Below are 22,032 nucleotides of genomic sequence, written 5' to 3'. Positions count from 1 at the left end.
GAAGTTTATGAAAGTTTGCGGTTTTCATCCAGCTTTTCTACTGCAATATAAAAAAAAAATAGATGAATGGAAACCTGCTATTATGAATATGATTTATAAACTCAAACTAGAAGAATCACTTTTGTTTCCCTGTTTGTTCTTTTTTATTATATCCTTATTATGTTAAAGTACGTTTCTATTAAAGTGCTATAAACTAAATAACGAGTACCTTTCTGATGACATTCCTGCAGGTGACGGTTAACTGGTTTATCTGATAATTACATCATTAGTCCTGCGTAAAGCGATTGGACAACCTCTCACCTGTTTACATTTCACTGAAGGTCTAAATTCTTTTACAGCAGACAAAGTACTTGTAGTTCTAGTGCTACAGTAGATGCACACAGATAATTTGGGGTGTGTCTATATGTATGGCTGACTGTGGGAACTCAGCCTTGCAGTTTTCACGACGACAGATTTACACAAAAACAGTGTAATGACGGTACGTGTGTATATATATATACACACACACACACACACACACACACACACACACACACACACACACACACTTTTCCACATCTGGCTGCTGGTTTAAATGGCCAACAACTAAAAACTCTTCCTCGTCATGAAGGGGAGATGCAGACTGGGCTTTGTCCAGTGTAAGTTCTCAGGTGAGATGAAGAAGGCAAAATGTGCACAGTGTGTAAACATGACTTGCTTATAGAAAAGAAAGAACAGGGGCCGGGAGGACTTTATCTTTAAACATTACACAACCTACTTCCTAGAAGTCATTTGCTCTGGGACGGCCGTCGGCTGAGGAATGTGTTCAGATCTTATCATCTACAAAGTGCTCGTCTGGGGAGAGCTGATGAAGTTTCGACTGCGTTAATCTGATCGTCAGTGTTCCTCTTTTATTCAAATAAGCGTGTCGGCAGCATGGCTCATCTTACTGTCAACACACACAGGTTAATAATAAAAGATGCCCTGTGATTTATGAGAACAGTTTTTGAACCTACATATTTAAATCTGTGTCTGTCTGTCTGTCTGTCTGTGTGTGTTTTAAAACTAAATATGAAAAAACACCCTTCTTTCATTCAGTGCATTGTGAAGTCGTCATTCCCTTTTGGTAATCATAAACTCACTATCCTGCAGGTCACAGTTGGGCTAGGGCTCAAACGGACATTATTTTAAAAGGAATAGTTCAACATTTTGGGTCGTTACACTTATACGCTTTCTGTCGGAGTGTTAAAGCGCTGGAGTTGGGGCGTGGTTAGCTTAGCTCAGCATAAAGCCTAGAAGAAGAAGGGGAAACAGCTTGTGTGGCTCAGTCCAAAGCTAGCAGCACTTCTAAAGCTCACTTATTAACACGTTATATCTGGTTTGTGTTTATACGTACATAAACAGAAATGTTAAAAAGATCATTTGTTGTTTTAGGGGAAAGTACTTTCTACAAGTATTGACTGTGTGCAGCTTCCTGAAGTCTTGTCGCCGTGTTTGGTACCTTTATCATTACTGTCTCCTTTAATGCATTCTCATAAACGGGTTCCAATGATATCCCACAAAATTACAGCGAGCGCCAAGCGGTCGCGTTTAGCCAACATGAAAGTTAAGTTTAGCGTCTGTTACAGTTATGTTTATTTGAAAAAAAAGGTGCTGACAGTTATGTTGAGGCACCAAAATGACTAGTTAGGATTAGAAAGAAAGTTTCTGGTTTAGGTTAAAACACCGATCCCCTTAAGCTGTACTCCCAGGACACGGACACCTGTTTCCTGGGTGAAAGTCTTGGGTTTTTCCCATAACTGCTTCCGGGACACAAGCTCCACTCCCTGGCTAGAAAGCCCTGCGTTTTAGGAGTCAAACATCCACCCCAACCTCCAACCTACGTGGATCTTTGCCGTCTTATACAGCAACAGTCAATGTGGTGCTTACAATAATAAATACGTGGAATACAAACGAATTACAGTGCATTACTTTTTGTAGCTATGTGTACGAACGGTTAATGAGAACAGCCTGTCTCTCTACAGACACCAAAACCTGTGCAACGGCTGCATCTGGCAACCCGCGCTATACTCAGAGACGAGTAGTACCGGGCGGATGGATACTGGATGGAACTGTTGTTTGTCAAGAAGTAGTTCTAGCACATAACTCCCACCTAAACTCACACATGTTGTTTTTAACCTTTCTTTGTAGGAAGTGTTTGCAAGTACTGTAGGCGGAGCATTTCCCAACATGTTGAACTATTCCTTTAACAATATAAAAGTACTCTTTTTTTCTACTTCAGAGATTTAACGTTTACATCAAGGATGATCAGTTTTTTTCATTACAACATACAAACGTTTGTTAAACCCCTCTGGCAATCATTTAGCCCTCATAGGGCTGTTTGTTTTATACTGGCCATGAGTCACCAAGGCAATCATATAAATGAAGTGAGAACTATGTAAGTCAAACACAAACATGTTATTCCTCCATCCCCTTCTTAAATCAATTCCCAGACTGTATTCCCAACTAATCATGAGATCATAAGCTGTGCTCAGTTGGAACCGCTCTCCTTCCTAGCGCTCTAAATCCACTGTGTTAAGCTACAGATGCCTATAAAAAGTCAAGTGAAAATGTCTTAAAAAGAGGAGGGCCGAGCAACCAGTTACCTAGTTGTGACTCACACATTCGTGGCCCCTCGCTGTTGGTCGTTTCTATGTAATGGCACACTTCAGCAGCACAGTACAGACGAGCTACTCTGCCTTGGATCCTTTGTCCCCGGAGGAGCCTCTGAGGTAGGTGTCGTAGAAGAACAATGCAAAGAGGACCAAGTAGCTGAGGTACATGAGGAAGCCCCACACCACGTTGTCCACGTTGGAGGGGCAGTGCACGTCGTGCATCCAGTAGTATACCAGGCCCAGGACCGCCAGGCCCATCACCATCTGCAGGATCTGCGTGGCCGTGATGACCATGGCGCAGGGACGGGGCACCCGCAGGCCGGCCGCCCGCGCCGCGTAGTAGGTGTACATGAGCGAGTGGACCACGTAGTTCATGGTCATGAACCAGCCGCCGCCCGCCACCTGGTCCTTGTAGGAGTACCAGGAGTAGAGCAGCACGGTGATGTGGTGGTACCAGTGCAGGAAGATGAGGCGCTGCTTCCGGAGGATGATGAACACGGTGTCACCTGGGAGTAATAATTTAAATAATTCATTAATTAAATTTTATACTTTTATACTAATCCCGCAAGAGAAATTACAATGTTTTCACTCTGTTAGAACACACATTATACACAGGCCTGAAACACACACACATACGCTCAGGTCCTATACATGCACTAATGGAGAGATGTCAAAGTGAGGGGGCTGCTCCCCGGCAGTTGGGGGTTCGGTGCCTTGCGCAAGAGCACCTTGGCAGTGCCCAGGAGGTGAATTGGCACCTCTCCAGCTACCAGTCCACCACCATACTTTGGTCCGTAGGGGTGAAAATCACATGTTTTATCACGATAGGATATACTGATTCTTAGGACAACCATACGATATTTACTGATATCACAAAGTCTGCCACGATACGATTTTGATTTGATTCAATTCAGGGGCCTGCAAGCGTTATGAGACAATACACGTGCCCATTTAACACAGTTACATACATTTGTAAAAAGCAACTAAAATATGATTTGACAATTTCATTACTAAGCTCTTCCAGACATTTCAATTAGAAACAAACTACTCTTTTTAATAAAAACAATAAATATAAAAATAAAAGGTGCATCTTAAAAGATGACGATATGCATCGGTATTTTCACTTTGTATCGATGACATTGGATCGTTGAGGACTGAATCGTTACACCCCTACCTGGGAGAGGAAACGGCAGCCAAAATGTGTTTGTAGCACCGATTAACGTGAACTGTCATGAACTGGAAACTGGCATCACATTTCTGGTCGGATTAGTAAACGTCGTCTGTGATTTTAATCCTGTGTGAATCTGCCATGTCTGTAATTTGTCAAGTAAAAAAATCCACTGCAAATTACCAACCATGTTTCCCCGAACACAGAGGCTGTGTGATAATATTAGTCCCGTGGGAATCTGCATCTCTATGATTTAGGGTCGTATTGGCGGCGTTGGCAGTTATAAATGAAAGTTTTAACAGCATTGACTTCATATCCCTGGGATAATGTCAGAAATTAGAGTAAAATACAGACTTCACTTATCCCCGTGGGGAATGCACCGCATGAAACACAGACGTGGTGGTGGGGGTAATTTCTAAATCACATGAGGTCCCCTTGCAAATAGGGATTTATTCTTTGATCAAATAGTTCCCAATTTAAATCTATATTTTGCCACTTTTAGACAAAGCTCTTGTGTACTACTCTCAAAGTAAGGTACGGATGAAGAGCTGCACTCACTTTAAGTTGACCTCTAGATAGAAGTGCTGCGGATGAACTGTTGGCTTGTTTTCAACCTGTTTGAGGATCTGACTGCTTCCTTGCTCCATCAGTTTTTGTTGTGATGATATTGCGGTGTCATAAACCAGAATGATCCTTCATCTCAGATTTTTTTTAAGGCTTATTTGGACAGCTAACATATATTCAGGTCTTAAAACAGTATAGATCCTGTAGTAAACTAATGGCCCAACCAATAGGTGGATGAAGACACTCTTCCTGTCTGCAGCTGAGGAAACGCTGTATCGATCATCCACTAATGGGATTTTGTTGCCATCTCAGCATCTGCCTCTATTTCCCAGAGCACTCAGGTCTCTGAGTCCGACAGACAACATGAAGAGATAAGATCAGCGTGCAGACAGCATCGCCGCCCAGAGAAGCAGCCCTTAATGTTAGTGATTGCTGATACATTTTTTTGGGCCCTAATTTGTGCTTGACGCAGCGCGGCGCAAAGCCCCTGCTATTTTTAGACCGTCCAGCGCCAACGTCGTTTAAATAGCAAATGCACCTGCGCCCATCTGTGCGCCCATGGGTGTGCTGGTCTTACAGGGAGGTGTGTTCAGGTGCATTCTTGGCGTACTGATATCTTGAGGCAGCGGGAAGTGATGGCACCATTGACCAACAAAAACCTGGTCTAAAGTCAATAACGCAGCATTTCATTGTTATTTTAACAGCGCATTAGTAAAATGCTCCTAGGCTCGTGCACAGCACGCACACTATGCTTGTTACACACACAGGGACGCACAGCAGCACACACACATGCAGAAGATTACAAATAAAAATATGACGGTGCAAATCGGCCATCGTAACAGCAATGCGCCAAGGTCCAAATGCGCCTGGCTTTTAAAGGGAATGGGAGATGATCTCTGATTGGTTTATTGCATGTTACGCCCAAAACACACCTCTGATTAATGAAGACACTAAGTACAACCCTTTTGAACAATGCGCCTGGTGCACGGACAATTTTTCCCGCTGTTAAACTAGCAAAAGTGGATTTGGACACGCCCTAAACACACTTGTGCTTAGATCGTTAAAATAGGGCTCCAAGAGGGATTTGATTTGGTCACTCAAGGTTTAGGGGCAATTATTATATCGCATTTTCAGGTTCATACTTGTATTTTGTGTTTTGTACTAGAACATGTTTACATGCTTTAATGTTTAATGTATTTTTCTCATACTGCCCATGGCTGCTGCACCTGTATGCGCCGGAGCGTTCAGAACAGTCAAAAATCTTAACATTTTAGCTCACGGGGATTTCTCTACAATACATTTACCTTATTATTTGAACATTATAACATTGTACATATGACAGACAACACGGAAAAGCATAATATGTCCACTTTAAAGTTGCAACTCGTTGCATGTAAATATCCTGACGTAAGAAGTCTAACAGCACTGCTGCTTTTTGTCTTTATCTTTTTTGATAGGATATTCAACATGTTTACTCATTACCTGGAGATAAGTCAAGAAATGTCATCTTACACTCCCAATAAGCATTGATTTGATGGTCAAGAGGTTAAGAATTCTGGTTAAATAGAGTTTAGTGGAGAAATAGAGAGAGAAAGTACCAAAGGAAGCCTTACCCAGCTCGGGGGCCTTGCTAAGAACAAAGGCGTAGGCCCAGAATTTGCTGACGGGGGCGCTGTAGAAGCTGGTGTCACACACTGACTGTCTGAAGCCGTTGGCTGTGAGGACGTGCAGCATGTACAGTCCAGTCCTCAGCGCTCCTATGATACTGCAGAGTGAACCCACAACATGCAACACACATTAGCAAACAGTTAAAACACCAACGGGTCTCCTAAATTTTCCCTTTTTTGAGAGCCGCTCAAATACTAGGGCTGCACGATATGAGGAAAATATGCCATAACGTTGTTGAATATCGCGATATCGATATTAATGCGATAAATAAACAGACAAAGTGTATTCAGTTCTGCTGCTTTCAGTATTCTGCTAAAACACAACAAATGGCTTGTTGAATTTAAAACAAATGAAAGGAAATCATTTCCGACATTCTTTTATTGAACATTGAATTAAATATAAAAGGCACCGCTAAAAAAAGAATGACAGTTACATTATTAAGTTCAATTTTCTACTGAATTTTTCTACTTTAAACTAACACAAAATAGTGTTTTTCCCGATATATCGCAGCCTTTCACAATGTGTATATTGCGCCAGTTGATATCGCGAAAAATGTTGTGCAGCCCTTGTCCAGTCCTTTTGGACTGTGAGATTTTCAGTTGAGTGACCCAATATTAACCCTTAAAAATGCAAGATCAATCATTTCTCTTGGTTCCCTTTTTGGTCCACAATATGAAGTGAAAAGTCATTCCATATAATTCCAAGGCCTTAAAGGTTTAACTGCCAACTACTATAATTAACATGTGGAGTGAAATGCAGTGTGAGCCGTCCCAAAGATGGTGCTAAAAGACTAGATAAGAAAAAAAGAAATAAAAAAGGATAAAAAAAAAAGTTATAAAAGAAATGTGACCACCCTGATGGCCTGAGGATAGAAGCTCTATCTGAGATGTTCACAGCGTATATTCTGAGAAGAGTTTCATATTTATGCAACACTGGTATCCAGCTGATGCAATTACATCTTCTAGAATCAAATCAAATCTGATCAAAACAAATCCAATCTGGGCTTTCTGCTTCCAACTCAATCAAACAGGGAGATCAGAGCCAATATCCAGTCTTACACTAGTAAAATCCCTTCCTCACTGTTGCTATTTAACAGCCATTCTCAGGTTACCTTGTTGAATATAATGCACACACGATACAGGCTAAGGCTGAGGCACACAACACGATCATTTCTAAGGCATCCCAAAACAGTTTATGTCATTCAGTACAGTCTTCTCCCACATCAATCTCGAATAAAATAGGGTGGTTTCAGTCTGGAGCCCTGATGTGTGGCGGTGTAATCATTCAGTCAGCGAATATATAATATAAAACATCCCATTTCAAAAGTCAAGACTCTTCTTAGGTCACAAACTTAACCTAAAAGCACCATATTCACAACCCATGGCAAGTTTCCAGAGAGTTTATTCAATGTCCATTGTTCAGCTCTGCTGCTCTCCCATAAGCTCAATGTTACGCATCCCTGTAATGTCAATACAACCCTCTGAGAGCCCTGCAATCATAGCACACTGCAATCACACATTGATCCAGGGACTGCAGGAAGTAATGTGTCTGCCCAACTATATTATAAAACAAACAAGCAGATATAAACTCTATACGACTTTTCTCAGATTTTTCAAGCCCAAACTGTAATCCTCTTTGGTATTTAGTTTCCCCTATTGACTTAAAAAATGTAAATAAATCTCTCCACTGCTTTGCAGAAAAGATGAAACTAAAAAAGTATGACTGGAATGACGACTGACAGACTCCCTCCTTCCCTTTCATTGTTCCGACATGTCTGTCAGTGATGAATCTAAGAAATTATCTTATTTTGACATCTTTACAAGCCAAGCCATGAAGCTGCCATGTCAACACTGTTTGGATCACACCGTGGCCGTTTCTTCTCTTCGGTTACATTTACATCGCTATGTTTTTTCACACGTTTTTTGGGGGGTTTTTTTTAGCTCCAGATGAAGAACTAACCTCCGTTTAAACTAACACGGCCAAACCAAAATATCAACACTCTCAAATACTGGGCATGCTTATGCTGGGGTAAACAGGAAGCAGCATGTATACCCCGCCCATTGCCGGTAGTTGCCATGGTAACATTAGTAGGTTAGTCTCAGAGAAGAGACGTCGGGGGAAACACCAGAGCAGTGGGAATGAGAGGGAGAAATGCCAGAGCAGGGGGAATGAGAGGGGGAAATGCCAGAGCAGGGGGAATGAGAGGGGGAAACGCCAGAGCAGGGGGAATGAGAGGAGGGAAACGCCAGAGCAGGAGGAATGAGAGGGGGAAACGCCAGAACAGGGGGAATGTGAGGGGGAAACGCCAGAGCAGGGGGAATGAGAGGAGGGAAACGCCAGAGCAGGGGGAATGAGAGGGGGTAAACGCCAGAGCAGGGGGAATGAGAGGGGGAAACGCCAGAGCAGGGGGAATGAGAGGGGGAAACGCCAGAGCAGGGGGAATGAGAGGAGGGAAACGCCAGAGCAGGGGGAATGAGAGGGGTAAACGCCAGAGCAGGGGGAATGAGAGGGGGAAACGCCAGAGCAGGGGGAATGAGAGGAGGGAAACGCCAGAGCAGGGGGAATGAGAGGAGGGAAACGCCAGAGCAGGGGGAATGAGAGGAGGGAAACGCCAGAGCAGGGGGAATGAGTTACATATTCTATAAATGATATTAGTTTGTACTACTTGTACAGATTACATTAACAGGAAATAATCCCCAGCAATAAATGTTAAAAGCTCTAGTCACAGAACAAATAATTAAGTTTGATTTATTGTAATTTTGTGGAACATGATGGAACATGACTCCATTTCCCAGAATGCTTTACTTTAACCAAGTATTTAAACTGGTTACCAAACAATTTGAGGTGGACATTTGTTTGAAAGCTTCTTTTCTACACAATTTGATGGTCAACACTGGACTTTTTAAGTTTCAGAAGTCCCTTACAACCTCAGATTACAAACGTTTATAGATTTGACACCTGTAATAACAGCGACATAGAAAATAATAGCAGGCCTCAAAGGTCATCTGTACTAGTTCATTTTGAAGAACCAATTCCAACAAGAACACATGGAAACCACAGAGCCGTATGTAAGCACTGCAGCGCTCCAGTCTGTGGCTCCATCAAGGCTACTTCAAATTTCAAAAGGCATCTACAAGGAAGTTAACAGACTGACAGTCTTTTATTTTGAAAAGCATCTCTTGATGGTATTATGCTACTGATATTTGATATCATCAGTGTTGGGCTCACTACTCAAGAACGTGTAATACACATTATTCACTTTAAAAAAACAACCCATAATGCATTACCTTACTTGTTATTCTCTATGGATACTAACTCATTACTCTACTCATTACATTACTGTAGTGCAGGGGTCACCAACACGGTGCCCGTGGGCACCAGGTAGCCCCCAAGGACCACATGAGTAGCCCTCAGGCCTGTTCTAAAAATGAAAATTGAATATTGACATTATCTGTTTCCCACCTTGTTAAGTCATTGTTGATAATTATTGTGAGAAGTCATTAACGTGATCAGTGTCTTCACATAGATGAGTATCATTAATCATTAATAATCATATATAACTAAAGGCAAACTGAGCAAATTTGTTATTTCAGAAGAGTGTATCAAACTGGTAGCCCTTCATATGACTCAGTACCCATGAAGTAGCTCTCAGTTTCAAAAAGGTTGGTGACCCCTGATGTAGTAATGTGTTACATCACTCAGTTACAGCCAAATGTGATTATATTATGGCATTACTTCGTAAGGAGTTTCCCCCAACACTGGATATCATATGTGTTTAAAAGCATGCAAGCACACTTTTTACTTATTACTTATTGTAAATCAAGAAAACAATTATTGTCAATTGTGGAATTGATAGAAATATTTGTTCTCTTAAAGAGTGATCTACATTGAGGGACTTTTTTCCTACAGAAGAAACATCATGAAATGTTGATGGACTGTGAAACCAGCGGTTACACAATCCAGCCAAACCAGAATGAAGATCACATTGGTGTTATTTGATTACTTTGAAATGAAAATAACATTGGAACAAAACTAATTAAACAAAATTGAGGGGGTAATTTATTTCACGAATGTGATCATTATCTATATTTTGGAACAAAATGTATGCAGGGTTGAGGAGTGACTAGTTACGTGTAATGAAATTAGGTTATTGGGTTAGGTTAGGTTAGTTGTATTACTGAGGTAAAATGTGTAATTAGGGACCACAATGGAAATAAGTCTTTGGGCTTTATTGTGTCATCCCTGACTATTTATGTATTTTAATGTATAACACAGAGTACTGGTTCATATTTTTATATTTAAAATCAATCAATTCAATTAGTTACTAATCAAATTAAAAGGAAATTGCTTTGCACTGATAAAGTAATCCAAACCACATTTATAATGTGTAACTTATAACGGTAAGTAATTACATTTCCAAAGTAACCTTCCTAACACTGAATGTATGTGAGATTCAACATATTCTTTCTGTTGTGTGACTGTGTGGAATTTCTTCGAATTGCAATGAATTTAATTCCACTTCCTGTCATTCCAATTCAAATTCAAATTCAACTTCCTGTGGGGCGGAGTCAATTCAAATTCCAATTCATGAATTGAATGGAGGCCAATTCTGAAATTCAGAATTTTGCACAAGCCTGGTGCTCGTGATTAAAACTGAATTCATTGTGCAGCCGTGGCAAGATGTTTGTGTTGCCGCGGTGTTCTACTCTGTATCACTCGTGCGTTATATTCTGGGGTTTGGCCGGTCCTTTAAGTACACAGCTCACAGCTTTAAATCCAGTGAGGAATGTGTTGGTGACAGTTCTGTCATCAAACTGGTTTCAGACGCCAACACATTCCCTGCACTGGTGGCGTCCTGTAGGTAAGAGCAATGATGATGAAGTAATCCTGTTTAACCAGAAAGCCTCATAATTCACAGTTGAATTACTCGTCTTTGTGAACGGTTAACACAGCTTATCTCATCTCTTATCTTCAGAGAAATAAAAGGATATTCTGGCCTGCAGTGACCTTTAGACTCTTTGTTAGACCTATCCTCTGTAGCACACTGCAGACTGGGAGTGTAACTTACAATCATTTCCTGTATCAATCAATCGGTCGATCATTTAATTCCATTAGTCATTTAGTCTATGAAATGTCCCTGACCATTTTCCAGAGCAAATTCAGGAACTCAAAACCCCCAAAAGATTCAAGTTAAATTATATAAATAAGAAAAAAAAAAGCCTCAATTCCTCACATTTAAGGAGGATCACACCAGACAACGGTTGTTTTAATGACTAAATCAGACATTAGATTTCCTGTAGTCTATATCCTTGACGTTCCACTTCTGGGATTGCTCCGGTGCTGCAAGAAATTCCGCCGGATGCATGTATTTTCCGTTTCCTTCCGCTGTCTTTGTGTTGGAATTTTAAATTCGGTGGATTTCTGAGGACTATGGTTAACTGCTCCTCAGATCAGCTAGCTAGACTATTTTTTCTTTTCTTTAGCGCCGCCTGAGATGATTCTGACTGGTTTTAAGAAATGCCATTAAACCAGAAGCCGTTTTCCTCCCATCCCTGAATGCGGTGTGGACTAGCCAGACCCTCCTTCAGCGCGCTGTGGAGGAGGGTCTGGCAAAGCGAGACTAGATTTCCTGTGAATCCACTAAATCAGAACCCAGTGGTTTCAGCGCTGCAGCAGTCTTGACTGTGACTCACCTGAAGATGGCCAGACTGAGAGACCACAGCACCAACGGGCGTCGCAGGTTCAGCTTCGGCCTTTCCCTCATGAAGTGCTGACCGCCGAATACGAGCGCAGCGTACAGGCCACAGAACATGAACGCCTTGCTCCTGTGGACGGGAAACAGTATTATTATAAACTAATCAGCACTACTGAATAAAACAGAATAGACTTCTATTATCTGGGAAAGTGAGAGGTGTAGGGCGGCAACTAACAATTATTTTCATAGTCGATTAATCTCTCGATTAGTTGTTTGGTCTATAAAATGTCAGAAAATGGTGAAAATGTAGATCAGTGTTTCCCAAAAAGCCCAAGATGATGTCCTCAAATGTCTTGTTTTGTCCACAACTCAAAGATATTCAGTTTACTGTCACAGAGGAGAGAAGAAACTAGAAGATATTCACATGACAGAATTTTGAAAAAAAATTACTCAAACCAATTTATTATCAAAACAGTTGGTGATTAATTGAATAGTTGACAACTAATCGATCCATCTTTGCAGCTCTAGTGAGGTGTGTCTGTTGCGTAGCCTAGCATCATTAATATTAATAGGGTGGACAAAATAATAGAAACACCTGTCAATATAAGAGCACTACAAACTAGATTCTCCAAAATGCAGTTGAATATACAGTATATCCTTCACGAAGGTAGGATTTATTGCAGGACTATTGCATCAGTTTTAGCTAGGTGTACCTAATAAACTGAGTGTAAAGAAGAATTGGTAACAAACAAGCAGTGTGCAGGTTTTTGCAGATAATTAATACACCTGCTACTTAGTGGGGATTTCAGTGTTAAATGTTTAGTTGTCAACTATTAAATTAATCTCCAACTATTTTGATAATCGTTTAAGAGAATCGTTTGAGAAAACGTCTTTGATTCCAGCTTGTTAAATGTGAATATCTTCTAGTTTCTTCTCTCCTCTGTGACAGTAAACTGAATATCTTTGAGTTGTGGACAAAACAAGAGATTTGAGGACGTCATCTTGGGCTTTGGGAAACACTGATCTACATTTTTCACCCTTTTCTGACATTTTAGAGACCAAACAACTAAACGAGAAATAATTGACAGAAAATAATCATTAGTTGCTGCCCTTGTGGATTTAACTGTTAGTACAAATGATAAGAAACATTTCCTTCAACATCATTTATCATAAAAAAGTCAACGTATTTTAGAATCAGTGTTGAGTTGAATTATCTGAAATAAGTTCCTTTAAAATGTACTTTGACCTTTATCAGGTTACAGAAAGAGGAAGAAGACTGCTTCCTGACAAACAGCCGTGCTAAACCCTAAATCACCTGAGTCAGACCCTAACTACTACATGATTGTACAGATACAGTGCTGGGACGTAACGCGCATTACACAATTATAATATACAATTATTCTATTATATAGCATTATATAATTATAATTAATTAAGATCAGACAACTGCAATTAAAAGGTCCTATGACATGGTGCTTTTTGGATGCTTTTATATAGACCTTAGTGGTCCCCTAATACTGTATCTGAAGTCTCTTTTATATAGACCTTAGTGGTCCCCTAATACTGTATCTGAAGTCTCTTTTATATAGACCTTAGTGGTCCCCTAATACTGTATCTGAAGTCTCTTTTATATAGACCTTAGTGGTCCCCTAATACTGTATCTGAAGTCTCTTTATATAGACCTTAGTGGTCCCCTAATACTGTATCTGAAGTCTCTTTTATATAGACCTTAGTGGTCCCCTAATACTGTATCTGAAGTCTCTTTTATATAGACCTTAGTGGTCCCCTAATACTGTATCTGAAGTCTCTTTTATATAGGTCTTGGTGGTCCCCTAATACTGTATCTGAAGTCTCTTTTATATAGACCTTAGTGGTCCCCTAATACTGTATCTGAAGTCTCTTTTATATAGGCCTTAGTGGTCCCCTAATACTGTATCTGAAGTCTCTTTTATATAGGCCTTAGTGGTCCCCTAATACTGTATCTGAAGTCTCTTTCCTGAAATTCAGCCTTGGTGCAGAATTACAGCCACTAGAGCCAGTCCCACAATGAGCTTTCCTTAGGATGTGCCATTTCTGTGTCTGTAGCTTTAAATGCTATTGAGGAGGAGAGAGGGGGGGGCGGCAAGGTGGAGGGTGGGGGCAAAGCCCGTCTACGGAAAGCCGTTCCACTCCCTATTCAGCCCCATTGTACCTACTTTGGTTGCAGTTCCACCAGAGTTCCACTGGGGGTGATCACGGTCCAGTGCAAAATGAATGGGACTCTATGGAGCTAGACGGCTAAATTTGTCTCTTTCGCCTGATTGTCGTTGAGAAATCTCAGATTTGATTGTAGTTTTTGCAAGTTCAACATGGATTATAGGTCGAAAGTTGAATGTACGAGTACTTATGCCCTTTCGATTTGTTACAGGTTGAGTCGTTGTTGCCCATAACACGCTAGCATTCTGCTAATGAATGCTGATTGGTCAGTGAAGGACAGATTACGATCGGAGATCCCGCTTGACGGTATCTGAAGCAGAACCAGAATGCCAGAGTGAATATTTCAGCGTGGTCTTTAAAACATTAGCAAACCTCTTTCTAGCCCGTGTATTAACAGGGAGAGTCTAACCTGTCAGCTGTGTTGTATTAACAGGGAGAGTCTAACCTGTCAGCTGTGTTGTCGATGCCTCGAGAGAAAAAAGGAAGCGACTCAAAGCTTGCTGTAAAGCAGAATCTCTGGCCGTATATGTGTATGACGTCATTGACATTTTAAAAGGCTTTTTAGAACAAAAAAGCCACTTTAAAAAAATCTAACACCCAGCAGTGTGTATTTTCTTAGCCTCCCCTTTCAAATGCAACATTCAAATTACTAGACAAAAAATTATATCCTGAGAAAAGTGGATTTTGAGTGGTATAGCTCCATAGAGTCCCATTCATTCTTCACTGGCCTGTGAGCGCCCCCTATATGGAACTCTGGTGGAACTGCAACCAGTCCAGAAGCCGGAAGTAACGAGAGAGTGGAACTTCTTCCCATTTTAGAAATTCTTTGGTGGGGGTGTGGCCTTGACCAACTGTCACTTTGCTTGTTTTCAAGCCATGATGTCTCTCTCTCTCTCTCATGGGTGAGCCAAATTCTCTGGGCCGGAAAAGCAGAGAAAGGGGAGGTAACCTTTCCCCTTATGACGTCATAAGGAGAAGATTCCAGATCGGTCCATCTGAGCTTTCATTTTCTCAAAGGCAGAGCAGGATACCCAGGGCTCAGTTCACACCTATCACCATTTCTAGCCACTGGGGGACCATAGGCAGGCTGGGGGAACTCATATTAATGTTAAAAAACCTCATAAAGTGAAATGTTCATGCCATGGGACCTTTAAGAACAAATGTGAAATGATCTGACTGTCTGCTTGCTGAGGCCATGAGTCAGGTAAACACACGACAAGTACGTCATGTTTTTATACACCCATCCTTCAGCCTTATACTTATCCTCATTTTTAATCACAGCAAAGGATTAACGGAGATCAGATGTTGACACAGTGACCATTTAGACTGCCAGATCGGAGTGATGAGGCAATTTTAAATGGGCACCGCTCCCCCCCCCGTCTTATCAACAACCACCAGCGATATCATTTCAATTAACAGCCGGCAGAAGAACATGACGACAGAGAGGAAAAGGTCAACTCTCCGCTCAGAATACTAAATGGTAGAGGAAAAAGATGTGTGCACCGTGACGCTGCTGCAAGAAAAAGAACAGCAATGCCGGATTTTTTTTTTTTTTCTTCTTTAAATCCAGACTATGTGACTGCATTAAATCTGTGAGGCTGTGCGTGTGTCTGAGGTGGTTTGGGAATAGACCAGATGACTAATCCAGATTGGCATAATACATATTAGGCCGAGTAGATGCTGCTTGACCCAGTTAATGCTATACGGGGGCTTCGGGTAGCCGTTCCCAGTCCAACCATGTTGGAAGCAGAAAAAAACAGCATGAAGCCAAAAGCCCTTAGGGATGTCCAAGTAGGAGCTGCTAGAGTAAAATATTAAAAAAGGGGTAGATTAGAATTGGATTTATTGTCCTAAAAGGGATATATGTTTTCACAGCAAGTACACATAAAACATATACAGTAGCTACACACATAGAAACATACACATACATATACAGTGCTGCTCATAAGTATTCATACCCATGGTCAAGTTGACTAAAAAGAGGAATAAAAAAATCATCTTTTAGAAATTGATTTTAATGCCTTAATTAAAAAAATGAAAAATCCGACCTTTTAAGGACACCAATTTTTTTTGTGAATGAATAATGTATTGTAAATAAATAAATGCTCTTCCTTAAAATACAGGGGCCATAATTATACATACCCCTATGTTAAATTCCCATAGAGGCAGGCAGATTTTTATTTTTAAAGGCCAGTTATTTCATGGATCCAGGATACTATGCATCCTGATAAAGTTCCCTTGGCCTTTGGAATTAAAATAGCCCCACATCATCACATACCCTTCACCATACCCCCACATCATCACATACCCTTCACCATACCCCCACATCATCACATACCCTTCACCATACCCCACATCATCACATACCCTTCACCATACCCCCACATCATCACATACCCTTCACCATACCCCCACATCATCACATACCCTTCACCATACCCCCACACCATCACATACCCTTCACCATACCCCCACATCATCACATACCCTTCACCATACCTAGAGATTGGCATGGGGTACTTTCAGTTAGCCTAATAGTTGGTTTGATTTGCATTGATATGGATCTTATCTCAGTTAGCTATTAGGCTAACTGAGATAAAACCATGCCAATCTCTAGGTATGGTGAAGGGTATGTGATGATGTGGGGGTATGGTGAAGGGTATGTGATGATGTGGGGGTATGGTGAAGGGTATGTGATGATGTGGGGGTATGGTGAAGGGTATGTGATGATGTGGGGGTATGGTGAAGGGTATGTGATGATGTGGGGGTATGGTGAAGGGTATGTGATGATGTGGGGTATGGTGAAGGGTATGTGATGATGTGGGGGTATGGTGAAGGGTATGTGATGATGTGGGGGTATGGTGAAGGGTATGTGATGGTGTGGGGCCATTTAGGTGGAAAATAGGGGTAACAGTGCAGATCCACTTTGGCAACGCGACTGAAGCACGGTGTCGTGACGTAATACATCCATGGTTGATGCTCCACGCCCCCTTGACCGGCAGCTGATTGGACGAACGCGTCACGTGGGTCTGGCTTCTCCCGAATTTCAAAACGACAGTAGTGACGGCCAGTTCGGAATACGATTTAGTATTTTACGAAAATAGTTCACCGAAACGTGTTTCTGAAAACATTTTAAGAGAGAAATAGGCCGTGCAGTTGCTGAATCTGTCTTCATTTCAGATCGACAAAGGTCAGTTTGAAAGATTTTCGTCTACTTCTACTGGATAGTCGCGTCGCGTTCAACGGATTCATTTGCATAAAGATGGGTATCGGCCAGCTTTTTTGATGCACAGCATTTTTTCAAATGCAGCGCTGCGGGCGCGTTAAAGTCACTTGACGTCACCCATAGGAACAGAGTGGAGCGTGGCACGACAGAAGCGTCGCACGGCCAGGTGGCTCTGCACCGTAAGAGTCCTGTATCTCCGGTCAGATGGAAGTAATGTGAAGTGTAGATTGAGGGGATGATCAGTGTCATAGGGCTGCAACTAACAATCATTTTATTCTTGATTGATCCGGGGTTTTTCCTTTCGATTAAATGATTCTAAAAAAAAAAAAATAAAAAAAAATCTGAAATTCCCAGTCTAGGAGGACATCTTTAAAGTGCTTGTTTCATCTGCTATAAAATAGAGAAAAGCAGCAAATCCCCCCGAATACTTTTGGATTTTGGACTGAACTTCTGATGTGCAATTTTTTTTTAGATTAAATTACATTTTTTAGACAAGTGCACTACAAAAGGGGCACTTGAGCTCCCCCTCAAATGGGCTAAACTCGCCCAAAGCACCCTCTGAAAAACTCCTTTGTTCATGTATTTTCTTTATTAAAAACAATCCAACAAGATACATGTACATAAAAAAAAATATATACATATTGTAGTATTTCATGTAACACGACACCAGTCGGCCTGTGACTTGACCTCATGTCTTCGTTGGTTACACAACACATGTCAGAGAGCGACAGGGTTTGTGTGTATAAGCGACAGGTGAATCGGGTTACAAAAACAGTTCAGCAGGCCAAGTTTTAAAGTTACACCACAGTATGTGCTGTTATGTGTGTATGCTCTTTGTGCAAAGCAAATTCCCCTAGGGGGCAATAAAGGTATCATTCATTAATCAAAAAAGACCCACAGATTAATCAATGATCAAAATAAACATCCGCAATCCTAGTCTTAAAGAAAAACACGTTTATATTCCTCAGCCAATTGTATCGGCACTAATTCATCGACACTTGTATGAAATCATTTATCCACGCCTGTGTGACGCCGTGTCAGACATAGGTGTAGATTTCAGGGGGGATGCCGGGGATATGATTATTGCTAACTAAAATGCTAGTTAACATTAGTAATTAAACTTAAACAGCTAATGTGAGTCCAAACTGCCTGAGAGCTTCTCCTGTACTATACAGTAATTCCTCTACTATGAGACAGTAAGTCTCGTGGTTATGACCCAATCGTTAGCCTATTTTTATAAAAACGTCTGCTACGGAGCCATAACGTGAGGTACAAGGTAATGGAGCCTTTTATACATTGTCGTGTTTCTTTAGAAATAAACAATGGACAAATAGAGTCTTTAAACTCTTCAGATGTAAAGTTATTCTCTGTCAAAGTGACGTCAAAATGAATGGCAGTCAATGGGATGCTAACGGCGGGTGAGCGTTTGGTAGCATCAAAATGGCGCCATAGGAGCTACGCGTTCCTGGGAGAGGCTCACAACCTTACTCGCTGAACGGAATAAAATACGATGGCTAGTAATAAGAAGATACTGGCGTTGTCAGCTCCGGTTTTCTCATGCACTGATTCGCTAGTCAAGGGCTAGCGCTCCACCAATCAGATTGGTCATTGAGTCCGACTGCCCGCCGGCCGATTCAACAAGTCAAATCGGCCCAAATTAAAGCCGACGGCTCCTCTGGCTGACGACGGCACAGAACACACCGAACAGACTCGAGTCACCGACCTCGCCATACTGTCGATAATCGGGTTGGTGTGTCAGCGCCTTAAGGGAAAGAAACAGAGTCATCCTATTATATAAACTGAAGTGAACTGGCACGAACCTGCTGAAGTGTGTGACATAACAGCCAAGTTACAGGACGACTCAGCAGAAGGAATGCTGAAGCAGGCCCAATCATCAACACAAAGCTTTCCTTCACTAGCTACTCTTTAAGAAGGTGTCTACATCCTCCATGCTGTGTGCACAGCGGAGGAGGGAATGGGAGGTGTGTTGCACTTTTCCCCCTGAGCTTTATTAGGCTCCATCTGACAGCTCACTTGCCTCTGTCACAGAAACACAGCACTGCACAGCCTCATGGAAGTGAGGCTAAAACATGTGGCCTTCCTAGGTCTCCCTGTTGCTAAATGTGAGGGATCTCTCAATGTGAGCTGTGATTGAACCCTTTTGCATTGTGTGTATATAAGTGACAACATACGTTTTCTGCATACACAGCACACAAAGCTACATTTATTTCCCATGCTGCTGTTAATTAAATACCATAGAGGACCTATGGGAGCACGGATGAAGTCATGTCTTGCATCCTCAAGGACGTTTGAATTCAAGCTAATTTAGGGGTATTCCCATGTATTTTAGCCTGAGATTAGACACATTAACGTGCACAATAAATCACATTCACGGAGGAGATGGGGGAACCTTAATAATAATGTAAGACACTGGGTCAGCATGGCGAGCAGCCGCTGACAGGACATGCGGTAACGATGCAGACAGAGCCCACCACCCACCACTGTCTGTACGGGAAGAGGAGGACCAACCCACATTTTTATCATATTTGTTTAGCATTTCTGTAAGATAATTTTCTCCTGTATACATACCAGTTTTCCTGCATCCATTCCAGGGCTCGTCTTTCGTCGAAAAGCCGCTCGAAATCATACTCCGCTAGCGGGGGATTTAGCTCACTCGCGTTCATTTTTTTTTATCCGCTTTTCTTCGCTAAAAACACCCGAAGTTTCTGGAGAATTTTTGGCGGGGAGGAAATAAACGTGACCGCGCCGAACCGGCCTACTGACGTGGTACAGACAGTGTGACTTCTGCTCCTTTATCCAGCAGATATTAACTGGATTATCACCGGTTGGAGTCCGGGACGACGTGAGAGGATGAGGTACCAACAGATGCACTTCCCCACTGCCTCTCACTTTCCTCACGCTCATCAAGATAGCTCAAATCAAACAATGTTTTCCGGTTTGAACTTTCAAAATAAAACGCGCCGCCGCAATGACGCAGCAAATGAGTGTGCCATTGTTCTTGGCCTTGTATGGTGCTAAAACAGTCTCATAAGTATTTGCAACTCGTAAAACACGATGCACAAATGAATGCAGACTGATTCGTAAATCTGTGTTGTATCCGTGCCTCTAATTTGTGACTTGAGAAACACAATGCACAAATGAATGCAGACTGATTTGTATCCGCAAATGCGTATCTGTGTCCGTGCGTCTAATTTGTAACTTGGAAATTAACTTAGTATTTTTCAATGTAAATATATATATAATATATAAATATATATGTGTAAATCTCCTTCTACATGTGTGGGTACTTTTGATACTGTTTTTCCACTGCTGTTGTCACAAAACAATTTGTGGTGAAGTTGGTTTTATATTGGACATTGGATATTCTATTATGCGGCTTGCCATTTTGACGTATTCATGTCAAACCACTTTTGCTGAACTCAGCTAATTCCCCTACACATTGCACAAAGCTTCTTCTCTCAAAAAACCCATTCTTTAATTTTTTATTTTAATTTAATTTTTATTAGACAAAAATTGCGCAAATTACGCACAAACAAATTTGTGTAGGTAACTATGAAAACACCAACTTTGACATATCTCAACCAAAATAAATGCTACCAACACGAAACTTTAGATCCTAGTTTGCCATGACCCCCCACACATTTTAAGAAGATCGGCCATTAAGGGGCGTTGTAGCCAACGTAGACCAGTTTCGGCCCTTCTACTCAATCAATGTTAATGGGATATTTGCAACGGCAACGTACCGCGGACCTTGCGGCTCACACATGTCGATATTTACTGACGTTTGCCTCCTCACCGTTACGCTTTGGGTCCCACTTTCGTGCGCTCCCCGGGTCGTTGGGGGCGACTCACGACCCTGTCATAACTGCTTGCTGTTCTAGTTATTTATTGTTTTTCACTCAGGAGTTAGCTGAGTTCACCAAAAGTGGTTTGACATGAATAGGTCAAAAGGTCAGGCCGCATAATAGATTTTTCGAATGTGTAGAATAGCCAATGTCCAATATAAAACCAACTTTACCACGGTGTGGTAATGCAACACTTATGGATGCCAACTGCTGTTAATGTACAGGAAGATGGTGAAGAAGCAAGGGGGTAAGCGTCTGTCAACCAAGGGGGTAAGCTTCTCCTCGGAACGCGTAGCTCCTATGGCGCCATTTTGATGCTACCAAGCCATCACCCGCCGTTAGCATCCCATTGACTGCCATTCATTTTGGTGTCACTTTGACAGAGAATAACTTTACATCTGAAGAGTTTAAAGACTCTATTTGTCCATTGTTTATTTCTAAAGAAACACGACAATGTATAAAAGGCTCCATTACCTTGTATCTCACATTATGGCTCCGTAGCAGACGTTTTTATAAAAATAGGCTAACGATTGTGTCATAAACATGCGACTTACTATTGCATAGTACAGGAATTACCATATAGTACAGGAGAAGCTAAAGTAAGTTTAAGTTTAATTACTAATGTTAACTATCATTTTAGTGATCAATAATTAGCCTGTGTCTATGTTATCTCCTTACATATACCTACGCTCTCCGTCTCTGCTAGATTGGGAATGATTGAGATTTCTCTTGGCACAGCTACCAGAAGACTTCCAACTTTCAGACACGTTGATCACGTCACATCTACGTCTTCAAGCTCAGTTGGAGGCTGCTCAGTAACGCTCAGCCATCACCGGAAAAGTGCTTCTAATATCCTTCACTGGTCTCCGTCCAGAGCAACGGGATCTGTTGGTCCATTATATATACTGCCTATGTGAAGAAACCTTGTCAAATTTTTCAGAGACCACTTTAGCACCTTTCATATTGGCAGCCTTTAATGCTTCAGGTCAGGCAATATTGACACTTTTTTAGTTAGG

At 41.5% G+C, this 22,032-nt stretch overlaps 1 protein-coding gene across 1 annotated transcript; it reads right to left on the bottom strand.

The window, feature by feature from the left end:
* Window positions 1–890: 890 nt before the first annotated feature.
* On the bottom strand, window positions 891–20,085 carry LOC116060944 (elongation of very long chain fatty acids protein 6-like). The gene is made up of 4 exons (XM_031314729.2): window positions 19,740–20,085; window positions 11,727–11,858; window positions 5,979–6,130; window positions 891–3,139 (listed from the first exon to the last, which is right to left on the bottom strand). Exons 1-4 carry the CDS (start codon window positions 19,832–19,834, stop codon window positions 2,709–2,711), a joined length of 810 nt encoding a protein of 269 aa, XP_031170589.1. The 5' UTR covers window positions 19,835–20,085; the 3' UTR covers window positions 891–2,708.
* Between the last annotated feature and the right edge of the window lie 1,947 nt (window positions 20,086–22,032).

This window comes from Sander lucioperca, chromosome 22 (assembly GCF_008315115.2).
Source record: "Sander lucioperca isolate FBNREF2018 chromosome 22, SLUC_FBN_1.2, whole genome shotgun sequence".
NCBI classification, from domain to species: domain Eukaryota; kingdom Metazoa; phylum Chordata; class Actinopteri; order Perciformes; family Percidae; genus Sander; species Sander lucioperca.
The sequence above is the reverse complement of the archived record's forward strand: the minus strand, read 5'-3'. Positions and strand labels throughout refer to the sequence as shown.